Source organism: Cavia porcellus, unplaced genomic scaffold (genome assembly GCF_034190915.1).
Source record: "Cavia porcellus strain 051 isolate PalLab524CR breed Dunkin Hartley unplaced genomic scaffold, mCavPor4.1 scaffold_2, whole genome shotgun sequence".
NCBI lineage: Eukaryota > Metazoa > Chordata > Mammalia > Rodentia > Caviidae > Cavia > Cavia porcellus.
In genome coordinates this window covers 36,172,802-36,188,549 of record NW_026947485.1, presented here as the reverse complement: position 1 = coordinate 36,188,549, position 15,748 = coordinate 36,172,802, and the positions used below count along the sequence as shown (strand labels likewise).

At 39.9% G+C, this 15,748-nt stretch overlaps 1 protein-coding gene across 2 annotated transcripts in view; it reads right to left on the bottom strand.

Moving 5' to 3' along the window:
- The window catches only part of Plxna4 (plexin A4), a 439,299-nt gene that overhangs the window by 364,789 nt on the left and 58,762 nt on the right, over positions 1–15,748 (bottom strand). For both annotated transcript variants that reach the window (XM_003467879.5, XM_063240611.1), the window contains exon 2: positions 452–1,719. In XM_003467879.5, coding sequence (XP_003467927.2) covers positions 452–1,636 — 1,185 coding nt within the window. In that variant the 5' untranslated portion in view covers positions 1,637–1,719. The remainder of the gene's footprint in view (positions 1–451; positions 1,720–15,748) is intronic.

Genomic DNA, 15,748 nt, shown 5'->3' with positions numbered 1-15,748 from the left:
CATCCATCCCAAATTAAAATGATTTCTCTCCCCACTCTTCCATGGCTTTATCCTAACCTCCCAGGAAAGTGATTTATAGTTTGGTCTGTGGGAAAGGTAAGCACATGTCTTGTGCTAGGGCACAACATAACCCAGGCTTTGCTATGTCTTGTTCCTAGGACGTCTACTACACACTCTCCTGCTCTTCCCAGCACTACCTCCCATTACCAGTGAGCCGATATGAAACACTGAACAAACACCAATGGGAAATGGACATTTCAGCTCCAGTTCTGACTCTTACACACTCAGGATACTTTAGCTATGACAATCTGATTCCAATGAGACCTAATATGGGATGTATTCATCCCATCCACAAAAAGCAAAGGATGATACACACCCCATGAAGACTACAAGGTCAGAGTACCAATTGTGAACAACCCACCATCCCGGCCACACGGCCTCCCCAACTCACCGCACTGCTGCAGGGGATGTCCTTCACCTTGAGCCAGGCCAGGTCCAGCGTACCCTCACCCCGGTAGCAAGACTGTAGCCGCTCCTTAATGCGGTCATTGATCTGCTTTAAAATGAAGATACATAGAGCCGATTCATCCAGAGACTTCATTTTCCGCTTCTGGCCCTTTGAGAAGACAGTATAGAGGAGGTCGTCCTCTGGGTGGACACCCAGGGTCCGGCCAAGCACAGCACCAGCTTTGGACAAGTAGGCAGCCTGCAACAAGCGGTACTCCACCCCACTGCGCTCGCAGCCAATGGGCACCTCCACGTAAGAGTTGAAGGCCGTGTCCTCCTTGCAAAGTCTCACAAGCTTGGATGTATACACCTGCTCCTTTGTTGTGGAGCCCGGGGGAGACACCATCTCAGGCTGCAGGGTCAAAAAGTAGACAAAGTTGCCACTGCTGAAACCATAGACATAGTAGATATCAAAGTCAGGGATGACTGTGAAGGTATCCGAAGGGATCTTTATCATTGAGGCCACAAACTCGTCGTGGAAGACATAAGCAAACATGCCGTCTGCCTCAGAGTTTTTGGTCAACTTCCGACTGGAGATGGTAGGAAAATATTCAGGCTTTCCATCCACTGCTGTGGCAATGAAGAGTTTGTCATCCAGGTTGCTATAGGAGACGATCACCCCAAAAACCGAACCACTCTCATTTACCCCTGACAGGTAGTGCTCCTTCTTGTGAAAGGGCTCCCCCAGTTTGAAGAGATCCTCCAGCCTCAAGAGCTTGCAGATGCCCTGGTACAGGCTCCCACATGCAATAAGCCTGTTCTCCTTGTAGTCTATGAGGAGCATCTTGTTGACATTGTTGGTGCTGGTCAGGGGCTCATTGCAGGTCTGGACAATGCGGGGTGGGTAGCACTTGGGGTTGTCATCATCTGGTCCTGTCTGGTGGGTCACCAAGACCTTTAGGTCACTGGAGAGCTTGTAAATCCAGTTGACAGCCCCCAAGTAAATGTGCCCTGTCCTCTCATCCACCACCAGGTGATTGAAGCCCTCAGTGGGCTCTCCTCGGAATGTGACAAAAGACAGCTTCTGGGACAGTGAGGCTGACTGCCGGGGGAGCAGAGTGGAGGAGCCCATCCCTACCATGAGCAGGTGGGAGAGCAGGCAAGTCCAGTTCCAAGGCATGGCTTTCATTTCAGAGGTGGGGCCTCTCAACACAGCAGCACGCGGACACAACTGTCCCCTCGGAGGGCCAGGATTCAACAGGGCAGTTTCCCCTAGTGGAGAAAGAAAAGGCTGAGATGTGGGGGAGCCAGGACATGGCACTCCACAGTTTATCTGGCTGGACTCAACATATTCTGCATGCAAGGTACAAAAATGACTTAGGGAAAGCTGAAGGCCAATGATTGGGCCCCCACAATGGGTGTGTGAGACGGTTACAGCTGACTGGAAGCAGGCCCAGGAGGAGACTTCAGCAACAATTATAATACTAATGATAATAGTAATGATGGCTATGATGACCATGATGATAATGACCATCATTATGATAATAGTGATGATGATGATAAGGAACAGCATGTGCTTACCAATGTGACACTGTACAGACCACTGTCCCACCCTCTGGCAACCATCTCATTTTACCCCAGCAGGCCTTTTGGTGCTAGATATCTTCTATTTGCTCCTCCATACCCACAGGCCAAACTGGACCAGAAGCACTGTCCCCCATGGACCCTACCCCACTGGGGTTCCTGCTATCGAGCTGATGTAGGTACCATCAGCAGGCAGCATCAGCAGAAACCAAAGGGTATGAAGACTACTGGCTGGTAGTGTCTTCCAATGTTGGCCAAGGCAGACCTCTCTGCCTCGCTTCTCTGTCCCCAGGTTCTATAGATGATCTCCAACAGAGTCCCATCTGACCCCAGAAATGGTATCAAGGCCTTCATTGATACTGAGCCCAAATACAGCATTGCCCTAGAAGGAACGTTTTCACGAAGAGTGTTTTTTATTAACTTTTGCTCAAACTTGACAATGCCATTTACTAGTTGGTAGAACCACGTGCACTGACCTTGGATGTGCCTATCGCTTCATCCCTATTTCATAAGTAAGGAAGGCAGGCTTGAGAAAGTTATGCAATTTGCCCAGCTGAAAGTGTCAGAGGTGCCCTCAAATCCAGGTAGGATTTCCATACCAGGCCTCATTCTTAACTCTAAACTGTCTCAATTGACCCTGATCTTGTATGAATGAGAGTGCATAGTGCCTCCTGTTTTCCACATCTGTGCCTAAATACTTTGTTCTGGGGTGTCCATTGCAGGTTCCACCTCTGGCCCTGTGTCTGGACCTATTACAGGAAGTCTTTTCCTTTGTACCTCCTAGGCTGGATGATGTAGTGAAGCCACATTAAAAACCCACATCCTCCATCCCTTCCCCCTGTGATAGCCACCAGGCCCTCTGGATACACTGCCCAGCTCCAAGCCCTCAGCTCATTTTAACAAGACAGATCCTGGCTGCTTCCCACAGTGAGGGCTCTTCTGAGAAGCTTTCATTAAAGGGAGAAAAAATATGCTTTATGATGCCATTGTTCAGATAGATAGATAGATAGATAGATAGATAGATAGATAGATAGACAGACAGACTCCATATGAAACAAAATCACTGTCTATTCTAATGGTCTCCTTCATTTCTATCTAGGATGTTTTCTGCATGTGTTCCAAGGGACAGTTTCACATGTCTTCCAGTTTGGAACACATCAGGGCAGGAATTTCTGATGTCTTATTTGGGCACTTCTCAGCTCTGTGAAATTTCTCTCCCCAAATTCCTCAAAATGAAATGATAGGACAAAGTAGATCACAAGTAACAGAAAATATCCCCAGCAAGGATAAAACACAAGGTTAGCTGTACACCCAGAGAAGAAAAAGGAAAACAAAATAAATTTTGCATTTGCAGCCAAACTCCTAATGAACCATATAGATCTTTTCAAATAGACATAAAGAGAATGGAGGAAAGCACCTTTAGATTAAGACTTCCACTACAAACAGAAGTCAGGCAAACTATGGGCCTTCATTCACTCACCCATGTGACAAATGTTTGCTCAGAGAATATGCAACACATGGAAGACACTACAGGACCAAAGATGGGGCCCTCAAAGAGCTCAAGGTCACATTGGGAAGAAAGCATCAGAACCTAATTTAACGAATGTGGTGAGATGTTATGAGTTTCATGATAGACTGTTTTGGAGGTTCACAGTGGGAAAAAAGCCTCTTATTTATGGGTGAGGTACCAAGGATCAGGCTGTAAGGAGCACTGGGGTGAAATTTGGAGAGGACATGCAGAGCTGAAAGGAAAAGCCTTCTTGTGGGGGTTCCACATGACAAAATGGGCATAAAAAAGCAGGCTGTAGATAAAGATGAGTCATACCTACACAGCACAGTTCACAAAACAATCAGGTAGCAGACATGGCTGAAAAGAGAAAGCCATAAGGCTTGTCACTATGTTACTGGAAAGGTGAGGCTAAAATTCACAGGGCTGAGGAAATAATGTGAATCTAAAAGGGAAAAGCAAAGATTCCCAGTGAGGATTCATCAAGCTTTTGTCTATGCAGCTTGTAACTTTGGTGATGGATTTTGGACCCAAGGGACTGTGAGCTCCATGAACACACAGGTTCTGTCTTGTTCACTAGTGTCCATAGCACCAAAGCTTTGTCCAGCATCTAGTAACAACAATCATTTCTTGACCGACAAAAAGAGTTAGGGATGGAACATAGATTTATACCACTGAAAAATCCATGTCCATGCTAGCAATACTCAATTCTAGAGCCCAAATACAGAGCACTTGGAAGCCTTTTTTAATTCCTGTGAGTCTCAAGTACAGAAATCCCAGGATATCACCTACCAACACCAGGAGAAAATGGGGAGTCCTTCTGATCCCCGGAGCCCTGCTTGGTAGGTGACATCTGTCAGTGGGTACTACCAGTACCTCTGTAAGCACTTGGCACAGGGCCTCTGCCTGGCACAAACCAGATCCTTAATAAGTGATAGTAGGTGGTATTGTTATTGTTAACAAGATTGAAATAGGATTAGAGGAATGAGGATTATGATAATGGGATGGCACCTGCTGGGTACTTCTCAGTGCAAGTGATAAGAGTCAAGACAGTTTCTTTTGAATTGCTTGTGCAAATAGAAAAATCAGATGGGATTCTAGAATGTTTTTGATCTGAAAGAGATAATCCAGTTTAATGGTTCCCAATCCCTGATTTTAGAGACAAGGAAGGTGATATCCAGAGAGATCAAATGAACTCACAGCATGTCACAAAGTGTGTTAAAGATAGAGAAGAGGGAGAGTTCAGCTCTCTGACTCTCAGGCCAGTGCTCTTTCCACCACATGTGGCCTCTCCTCTGACTTTATCTATATCCACTCCAGCATCTGCTCTGTGGCCTTTGTCTAAAAGCAACTGCTCTTTGGGCACCATATGCTCTGCTGGCTAACACAGCTCTCAAAACAGCTCTGCCAAGAACTGAATTCCAGCAGGGATGGTAATCCTCATTCCAGACAGGCAGGTGCAGGTTGAGCTCAGCTACCAACCCTTCTTAAGAATCGTGTGTGTGGGAATGTGCCATGCATTGGAGAAAGTGTCCCTTCCACCTTACTGTACACACTCACAGACTACAGCAAATCAACAGTTCTCTAGGCTGCATGAGGCATGACAACAAAGCCTGTAATTATGAATTTACTGAACAGAAAGGTGCCATACTAATTCTCCATTTTCTATTAGGCACTAAAATGAGACACAATTATGCATCTCAAATTCTCATCACCCTCATCTGGGAATGGTGCAATTACTCTGCTCAGAGGGAAGAGAGATTGGATGAAATAAAGCCATTTGATTGGATAACCAGTTTTGCATTCTCTACCCCAGAAAAAGGACTGATTAGGAAACAAGCAATAGAGAAACAGAAAAAGAAAATAAAAAATCACATAGGCTCCTGCTGACCTCAGAGAAGACCCAACTGATTATCACCATGAAGATGGACCACTGGCAGCCTCCCATCCCAGGTCAGGAAACACAGGGGGCAGAGCCACTAGTTCCCTGCTACCCAGGCCAACCTAAGGCTGCTCCCATCTGACAAAACTACAGATTCCAAAAGGATGTGCCCTCTGGGACATCAACCCTTGTAAGCAGCCATCTCCAACCCAAATTGCTATCCTATTTATCATTTCTCTCCCAAATTTTAATTTAATTGATTTCAAAGTAAAGCCTTGGAGATAACATTCAGCCCAAGTTTCATTATTAAGGGCACGTGGTGGGACAGAGTCACCCTAAGATTTTCCCTGAGGACACTCTGAACCACGTAGGGTGGAAAAGTAGCCAGAGGACAGAAGACCCAAAAGACTCTCAGTCAAACCCAAATACATAACACTTTTCCCTTCTTTCAGAACATATTTTAATACTGAGTGGTCTCACAGGAGATGGGACTTATTTTTAGAAACAGATCATTTTGATTAAAGCAACTGGGACTGTCTTTGTTTTATGGCAAGTTTTGAAGAGCTCAAACTAATTTTCACGAAGTAGTACCATCCTCTTAGATTCCTGAGTGGCAGAAAGAAAGTTATTATAAAGCAGTTTTAAAAGCAATTACTGGACTTCTGGGAAGATGGCAGAAAGGTAAGCAGCAGAAAAACAGCCTCTCCAATATTTGGAACCCAGATGCTGGAATATAGCAACACAAGGAAGAGGAGGAGGGAAGTGATTCCCTGGGACCCAGCAGGGATCTGAAACAAGAATTGGAGTCCATAGGGAGAGTGAAGAGAGTGACCATAATGAAGAGAAGGAAGGTGGCAAGTGGCACGCTCTCCCAGCTTGTGGTGTGTGAGAGGTGGTTTCCACCTGCAAATGCACATGGGCTAGATTTCCACAAATCATTCGAGAAATGCAAATTAAAACAGCATTGAGATTTCATGTCACTCTGGAAAGAATGGCTGCCATCAAGAAATCAACTGATAATAAATTTTGGCAAGGCTGTGGGGAAAAGGGAACACTTCTCCACTGTTGGTGGGAATGTAGACTAGTGCAGCCACTGTGGAAATCAATATGGAGATTCCTCAAAAAACTAGATTGGAAGTTCCATTTAATCCAGGTGTTCCCCTCCTGGATATTTTCCCAGAAAAATTGAAAAAGTCTTGTCACAGTGATATACGTGCACCATGTTTATAGCAGCACAATTTGTAATAGCTAAATCTTGGAAACCCAAATGCCCATCAACTGCAGAGTGGATGAAAAAGATGTGATATTTTTATACAATGGACTATTACTCAGCTATAAAGAATATGATCTTGAGGCCTTTATAGCTAAATGGAGGCAACTGGAGACTATCCTCATAAGTGAAATAAATAAGACCCACATTGTAAATATCACATTGTCTCTCTAGTGTAAAAAAATAATAAAAAGCTGAAAGAGTAATAAGATCCAAAAATGTATAATATAAATTGTAAAAGTGAAATGGAGGGAAAGTGCTCTAAAGGATATAACTGTATATATGTTTAAGTGTATAAGATAGATGACCATATTACTAAGTTTTAATTAGGTCATTGAATAGAATGGCTTGAACTGTGAATGTTTGAGTATCTGTCCACCTTTGATTCTTTGGTTCTCTAACTTGAACAACTATTTCTAAGAGGACAATATGTAACTCACCAACTAGTAATTTAATATTTTCTTCGAAACTATGTAATATCTCTACCCATTTTTCTGTTTGTCTTTTTTCCTTTAAATAAAAAATTAAGATGAAAAAGGTTCATAAAAAGAAAGATTTCTTAACAATACCAAGGGACCACAAAAAAATCAATCCAGCAGCTGCTAGATGATGCAAAGAACATAAGATTGATCAGAGTCAATGAAGAAGCAGGACACAACATAAATTATATTAAAAAACTGTTAACAGAAGTAATGGCAGAAAACTTCCCAAACACGGAAAAAGAGTTTTACATGTAGAAAAGTGAGGTATATAGAACTCCAATTAGCCATGCTCAAACAAAACCTACCCGAAGGCATAGAATAGTTTCAACAAGAACAGAATATCAAAAACTGTTAGAAAAAAAATGAGTCACCTATAAAGAAGACAGTCAGAATTACAACACATTTCTCAACATAAACCCGTAAGACAAGGAGAGCTTGGAGTGAAGTATTTCAAGCCCCAAAAGAAAACAACTTCCAACCCTGATTGCTCTATCTACAAAACTATCTTTTTAAATTGATGGGAAAATAAGATATTTCCCTGACAAAGAATGCCTTAAGAAATTCATGACCATCAAAGAAGAGTTCCAAAATATCTTGAAGCACATTCTAGAAAGAGATAACAGTTTACAGCTCTGTGATCTCCAACAGAATGAATCCAACCGGAAGAGCTAGTAACTAACAAAGGTGAAAGAAAAGGAACAGCAACAGGAAAATAACATGGTAAGGATGAATTAATACATGCTAGCTATACCTATCAATGTAAATGGTCTCAATCCACCAATCAAAAAAGAAATAGACTGGTAGAATAGATCAAGAAACAAGATCCAACAATATGTTGCATACAAGAAACACATTTAACTAAGAAAAAAATTCATACACTAAAAGTCAAAAGATGAAAAACATGTACTTGATGCAACAGGAACCCAGAAAAAAAGCAGGGGAAACTACTCTATTTGCACGCAAAGTGGATTTTAAGCCAAAACCGACAAAAGAAACAAAGAAGATCACTATATCCTTGTTAAGGGAACAATTTAAGAGTATAAGATAACAATCATAAATACAGATGTACAAAATGCCAGCACACCAAACTATATAAAACAAACATTAATTGACGTGAAAAATCAAATAAGCACTAACACAGTTGTAATGTAGGACTTCAATACCCCATTGTCACAAAGAAATCAACCAAACCCCCCCAAAAAAATTTACAAAGAAATACAGGAACTAAACCACAGGTTTTAAACAAATGGACTCAGTAGATATCTATCACACAATATCAGAATACACATTCTTCTCATCTGTACATGGGGCATTGTCTAAAATTGACCACATGCTAACTCATGGGACATGCTTAAGTAAATGCAAAGGAATTGAAATTATCCCATTATCAAAGCATAGTGCAATGAAATTGAAAATCAATGGCCAAAGAAACCATGAAAACTTCATTAACACATGGGAAATAAATAACATCCTCTTAAACAACCAATGAAGAAATTAATTTCTACAGTTAAAATAATCTTGCCAGTACAACTTACCAGAACTTATGAGATGTATTAAAAACTGTTCTATAAGGAACATTTATAGTAGTGAATTTCCACATTGAAAAAACAGAGGAATCTCAAATAAACAACCTAGTGTTTAACATCAAGCTTCTAGAAAAAGAAGAGCAAGTCAAGTTGAAAGTGTGTACAAAGGTGAAAATTATAAAGATCAAAGAAGAAATTAATGCAACTGAGACTACAAAAAACAGTACAAAGAAACAATGAATCAAAGAGTTGATTCCATGAAAGATTAACTAAAATTAGCAAAGCCTTAAGCAACTTCATAAAAAAAAGGAAAGGCAGAAATCCATGCAATTAGGAATGAAAAAGGGGAAATCACAATAGATCATGAAAAAATCCAAAAGGTCATCAATATTTACTTCAAGAACCCATACTATACTATAATGGAAAACACGGAAGAAATGGGCAGATTCCCAGATACATATGAATTATCCAAAGAAGAGGATAACAAAAGATATAAAGCAAGAACATATAAAAATTCCAAATAACACAATTATCATCAATGAAATTGAAGATGTAACTTAAAACCTACCAATATAGAGAAGCCCAGGTCTTGATGGATTCACTACTGAATTCTACAAGAATTTAGAGAAGAACTAATGCTGTTACTTCTTAAACTTTTTAATTAAACTGAAAGGGAAGCAATACCCCCAAACTCATTCCTGAAAGTAAGCATTACCTTGATATCAAAACTAGAGAAGGCTCTAACCAAAAAAAGAGAATTACGGGCCAATCTTCCTAGTGAACATAGACACAAAAATTCTTAATAAAACACTGGCAAAAAGAATTCAGCAAATCATTAGTAAGATTATATTACCATGATCAAATAGGATTCATTCCAGCAATGCAGGGTTGGTTCAACATAAGCAAATTGATAAATGTAATATACCATATCAACACAGCCAAGGACAAAATCCAGATGCAGAAAAAGCATTTGAAAAAGTCTAACATCCATTCATGATTTTTTAAAAAATCTATAGAATATTTGAACAGATGATTATTATTTAAATCTGATAAAAGTTATCTATGATAAACCAATAGCCACCATCATACTAAATGGTCATAAGCAGAAAGTTTTCACTCTAAAACTAGGAACAAGATAAGGATGTCCACTTTCACAAATTTTATTCAATAGCTTTGGAAACATTAGCCAGAGCAAATATACAATGTTCTACATAGCAGATGACATAATGCTCTACATAGAAGACCTCAAAATTTTCACCAAAAGACTTCTAGATTTAAGAAACAAACTCAGTAGCAAACTAGATACAAACTCAACACTCAAAAATCAATAGCATTCCTATACACAAACAACAAACTCATTGAGAAAGAAATTAGAGAAACAACACCTTTCATAGTAGCATCCATAAAAATAAAATACCTAGGAATCAACCTGACAAAAAAAAAAAAAAGTAAAAGACCACTACACTGAAAACTATCATACTCTGAAAAAGGAGCTCAAAGAGGATAACAGAAAATGGAAGGATATTTCTTGTTTTTGGGTAGGAAGAACTGATATAGTTAAAATGGCCATACTTCAAAAATTGTTATACAGATTTAATGCAATCTCAATCAAAATACAAATAAGATATTTCACAGAATTAAAGAAAATAGTCTTAAAATTCATTTGGAACCATAAGAGCTCTAGAATAGTAAAAGAAACTTGGAGCAACAATGTTAAGGCCGAGAACATCACAATTCCTGAGTTGAAATTATACTACAAAGCTACTGTGATAAAAACAACATGGTACTGGCAAAAAAATAAACAAATAAACAGACCCAAACATTAATGGAATCAATTAGAAGACAAAGAAACAACTCCAGACTCAGTCATCTAATCTTTTACAAAGGAGCCAAACAACTTTACTGGAAGAAAGATAGGCTCATTATTAAATGGTGCCAGAAAAACTGCTTTTCCATAATGCCAAAGATTAAAATTAGACTCATACCTTTTACTAAGCACTAAACTGAAATCAAAATAGAACAGATAACTAAATTTTAAAACAGAAGCACTAAGTCTACTGGAAGATACAATAGGTAGAGCTCTTGAAGACATAGGTATAAGCAAAAACTTTATGAACAAAACTGATCAACACAGGAACTATAACAAAGAATCAACAATTTGGATTTCATCTTGTTGAAAAGCTTTTGTACAGGAAGAGAAAGCACCAACAGAATGAAGAGACAAACCAGTATTGGGGGAAAAAAAAAAAAAAAAAACTCTTGCCAACAGTTCCTCAGACAAAGGAGCACTAACTAGAACATACAAAGAACTTAAAAACAATTTTTTTTAAACCCTAGGCCCTCTAATTTAAAAAACCAATCCAAAAACGAGCATCAAGTAAACTGACATTTCTCAGATGTAGAAGTACAAATGGCAAATAATATAAGAAATTTTCCACATCACTGGTCATTCAAGAGATACAAACTAAAACAACGCTGAGATTCCATCTCACCCCTGGAAAAATGGCTGTCATCAAGAAATCAACCAAAAACAAATGCTGGTGGGGATGTAGGGGAAAAGAAACACTTCTCCACTGTTGGTGAGAGTGTAGACTGGTGCAACCACTATGAAAATCAAGGTAGAATTTCCTCAAAAAACTAAAACCAGAGGTTCCAAAAAACATAAAAATAAAAAAATGAAACTTGAGGTTCCAGTTTACTTGGTTATTCCCCTTCCTGGTATCTTCCCAAAAGAATCAAAAGCATCATACCACAGCAACATATGCACACCTGTGCTCATAGAAGCATAGTTTGTAATAGCTAAGTCTGGGAAATAACCCAAATGCCCATCAAGTGATGAATGGATAAAGAAGATGTGATTTTTTTGACACAATGGAAGACTACTCTGCCATAAAAAAGATAAATTTGAGACATAGCTAGGTAAATGGATGCACCTTACAACCATACTCTTAAATAAAATAAATTGGACACACATGTTTAAATATCACATGGTTTCTCTATTGTGAAGAATCAAAAGGATAAATAAAGAACAAAATGTATAATAGATATTGTTTAATAGGAAGAAAATGTTCAAACAGGAAGAGGAAGTAAGGGAGGAGAAAGGGAAAGAAAGTAAGGGCAAAGAAAAAAGAATAGAAGGATAAAGGGAATCAAAGCTTTTATAAATAAGGAGAGGAAGAAGAGTTGAAAAGAGGGAAAGGGAATGGCAAATAAATAAAAAGGATCAAGATATTTCATGTAGGGCCAGGAATTTAGCTCAATGGCAGAAGCACCTGCCTGGCAAGTGCAAGGTTGTGAGTTGGTACCCAAAAAAGATGTATCATGTACAGGTACAAATTCACTATGATGCATGTTATCATTAAGTTTATCTAAAATATAATCATAAAATTAATTTTAAAAAATAATAATTTCCTCTCTAAATTCCTTCCAAGTTTACAAGGCATTTTCCTGTACATTTCTTCTTCCAATTTTATTATTCATGACAACCCTGTTAGGTCTATGACATATTTATGAGTACACACCCTTTGCAAATAAGGAAACCATGGCAGAATCTGGAACAGATCTTGACTGAGGTCATACACAATCATATTGGAACCTGAACACCGTCATGGCCCTATCATTTGCTGAGAAAACATTCTCTGGCCCTCTGGACAGAGCCTTGATTCTCACCTTTACTATGGGACATTAGAACATTTCAAAAGTGTATACTAGTATGATGTTCTAAAATACAACACACAACTCACCCTAAATCTACAAACCAAATGAGCAGGTCACACATGCTCTTTAAAATGAAGTAAAATAGAACAGAAAATATTATATCACACAAAGAAAAGATAAGGCACAGTCAGTGGGACTTTGGTTTCATCCAATAAGAATACATATATGGAATGTGATGTAAATGTACTTCCAACTATTGGTCACTATTATGCTCAATTTGGCAGGGCCATAGTACCCAGGTATTTCCTCAAAGATTATTGCAGATGTCTCTGCGAGGGGGTTCTTAGGTGAAATTAACATTTAAATCAGTGGGCTTAGAATAAAGCACACTGCCCTCCATAATGTAAGTGGGCCTCATCCAATCACTTAAAGCTGGGATTGAACAAAAGACTGACTTCCTCTGAGGAAAAGGGAATCATGGCAGCAGATGGGCTTCAGACCTGTACTGCAACTTCAACTCTCTCTTGAATCTCCAGCCTACAAGCCTACCATACATATTTGGGACTTAGCACCCTCCATAAGTGGCTGTATGAGCCACTTATAGGTCTACTTCTCTGGGGAAGCCTGACTATTACAGTCACGATCAAAATAATTTGAAAGATGCTGTCAGGGAGAATGCATATTTGCTTTTGGCAGTCATTCATTTATCCTCTGGGGATCTCCTTTGCCCTTTCTCAGCTTTAAGGCCCCTTCCTCTTGTGGAGTTGACTCTACCTCTGGTTCAAGGCACACACGTGACCTGGGCTTAACCAGTTGACTCAGAGCAGCAGGAAGGGACTCAGAGTGATTGGCTCAGGGCTAAACACCTGCCAGAATCGGACTTCTTGGAGTCAATAGATTTTGGATGGGAATACAGAAGACAAAGTTCCCCCTCTTCCATTGAATGTGACATTGGAAATTTACAGGCCTAAAAATTGCAGTGGCCACCTTCTTATTAAAGTGTGGAAGAGTGAGGACAGGGTCCTGGAAGAACAAAGCCCACTTCCTGAGAAGGGCAGAAGTAAATCAAAAGATGGAACACCCCAGATCCCAGTTCCCAGCACACCAAATAGATGTCCAGATCTTATGTATGAAGTCGATCTTACAGTGGCATTTCCCAGTTTGATGAGCCAAAGAAGTTATCCTTTTTAATAAATCAGTGTGAGTTCAATTTTCTGGCACTCATTAATAAAGAAAAGTCCCAAACCACAAACAGAAAAATCCAGAGGTATTATCACCATATGGTCTCTAAAAGGGTCTTCTTCAGTGAGAAGTTAGCAAGCCAAACAAATGTCTATGTGTCTTTCTGTTCACAGAGATTAACTACAGCTTGATATCTGCTGACACATTGTCCCAGGTGAGCTCTGGGGTGTGTGCACAGGATGTGCCCACATGTGTGGATTTGTAATTTCACAACGTTACTCCTGTTGGCTGTACATTTTTATTGAAAGCTATTCCTACAGGCCTCCCGATAAGATCTCCACCTGTTCATGCTTCTAATGTCCAGAGTTTGACTCTTTCTTCAAATGAAGACTCCTTCAATGCAATCCCCTGTCCAAAATGCCCTCCCATATTTTAGTCCAGGAACCCAGTGCCCACTAGAGAGTCTCACCTTACACACTGCTGAATCTGTCCATTGATGCTGTCCCCTCTAAAACCATCAGTATTTTGAGAAAAACACTGATGCATTTTTCACACCACTATTCTCTCCAATTCCAATCCTACAGAGCCTGAGGCACAGTAGATATATAATAAATGTTTGTGAATGAATGAATGAACACTCCAGAGTACTGTATATGTGATGGCAGCTGGTATCACCTATGACTGAAGTTCAAAGTAAATAATCTTGGTGCTAAGCCAGCAAGCTCAAAGAGAAGCCAGTCTAAAAAGGCTGGTTTTACTCTGCTGTGATCCAATGCTTATAAATACTTAAAATCCTTGATTTTGTCCTTTTAAAATATGAGCTCAAATACATCAGAGAAACTACCTCTTTCATACATGATTTACAATGAAACCAGCCGTTTCACCATCTGGAATATCATAACAAGGTACCTTGGGCCTGAAAATTAGGTTTTGAGAACTACTGCCCTATGCAGTTAAGAAAACCAGTACAGCCCCTGTTGAGGAGAAGGAATGTGGCCTAAAAACAAATTTGCAGCAAGGAAAACTTGGCACAGACCAAGTTGCAAGAAGTCAACATGCATTCAGCCAACGATAATTTTATTCTCAGCCAATGACTGTTGCTTGGGCTTATACCATACAAGGATTCTGAGCTGGATCCAAAAGGTAAATGACGTTTCTACTCTCCAGGACCTTGGGGTATCCTGAAGGATTCTAGCTGTCCCACTGGGGAAGTTTACAGAACTCCACCTTCCCAGATGCAACCCAAAACTAGGAACTTCATCACTTCCCTCAGTTCTCCCAACAATGTATTCTGGTCACATCATTTCTATAACAGATGAATCAGGGATGGAAAACTAACTTCCCACAAAATATGTGCGCTTGCCCATGCATGAGGTTGGTGGTATCATATACCTGGTGGTATAATTTATATTTGCCATCCTGCATATTTCTACACAATATCCAGGTATGTCTACATGAATAGTGAGAGTATCATGGTGATATTACCATCCCAGAGTAAGGAAGAAAAATATGTGTGTCTTCTTGCTGTGGCTAGAATACAACCCTCAGTTCTGATGTGTTAGAAATTTCATCTCCAAATTCACATGTTGATGGGATTTGGAGAGAGGGTCTTTGGAAAGTAATTAGGATGCAATGAGGTGTTAAGGAAAGGAAAGGTCTCATGAAAGGATTGAAGGCTTTATAATGAGGAGACCTGAGCCCACACATGCTTGCTCTGTCTCACTATATGATACCCTAGCCATGCTGTCATGCAGCCAGAAGGCCCTCCTCAATGGATGCCATCACCAGGCACTTGGACTTTCCACTCACCAAGCACTTTCATCCCCCATTATGCTAAGTAAAATAAAATAAATAAATAAAAGCTAAATAAAACCCCATTCTTTATAATTTACCCAATCTTGGGTATTTTGTTATAGCAGCAGAAAATGGACAGAGATACTATATTTTCTTTCACCAACCAACTAAAGAGAATCTTGAGCCCCTGAGAGATAGTGGAGCCTCAAGTGAAAGGATCCATCTACCCACCAGGAACATCTACATCAGCCAAAGAAAAAAATCACCATGACCAGGAGCTGAGGGACATGAGGGAGGTGGAGACACAACCAGGCCTTCTGTTTCATCCAAGGAACTCTAGGCCCTCATTGATCCAAATTAGCAAAATGAACAAATGCCTCTTTAGATTCCTACTCCAATCTGTAATTTATTACACTC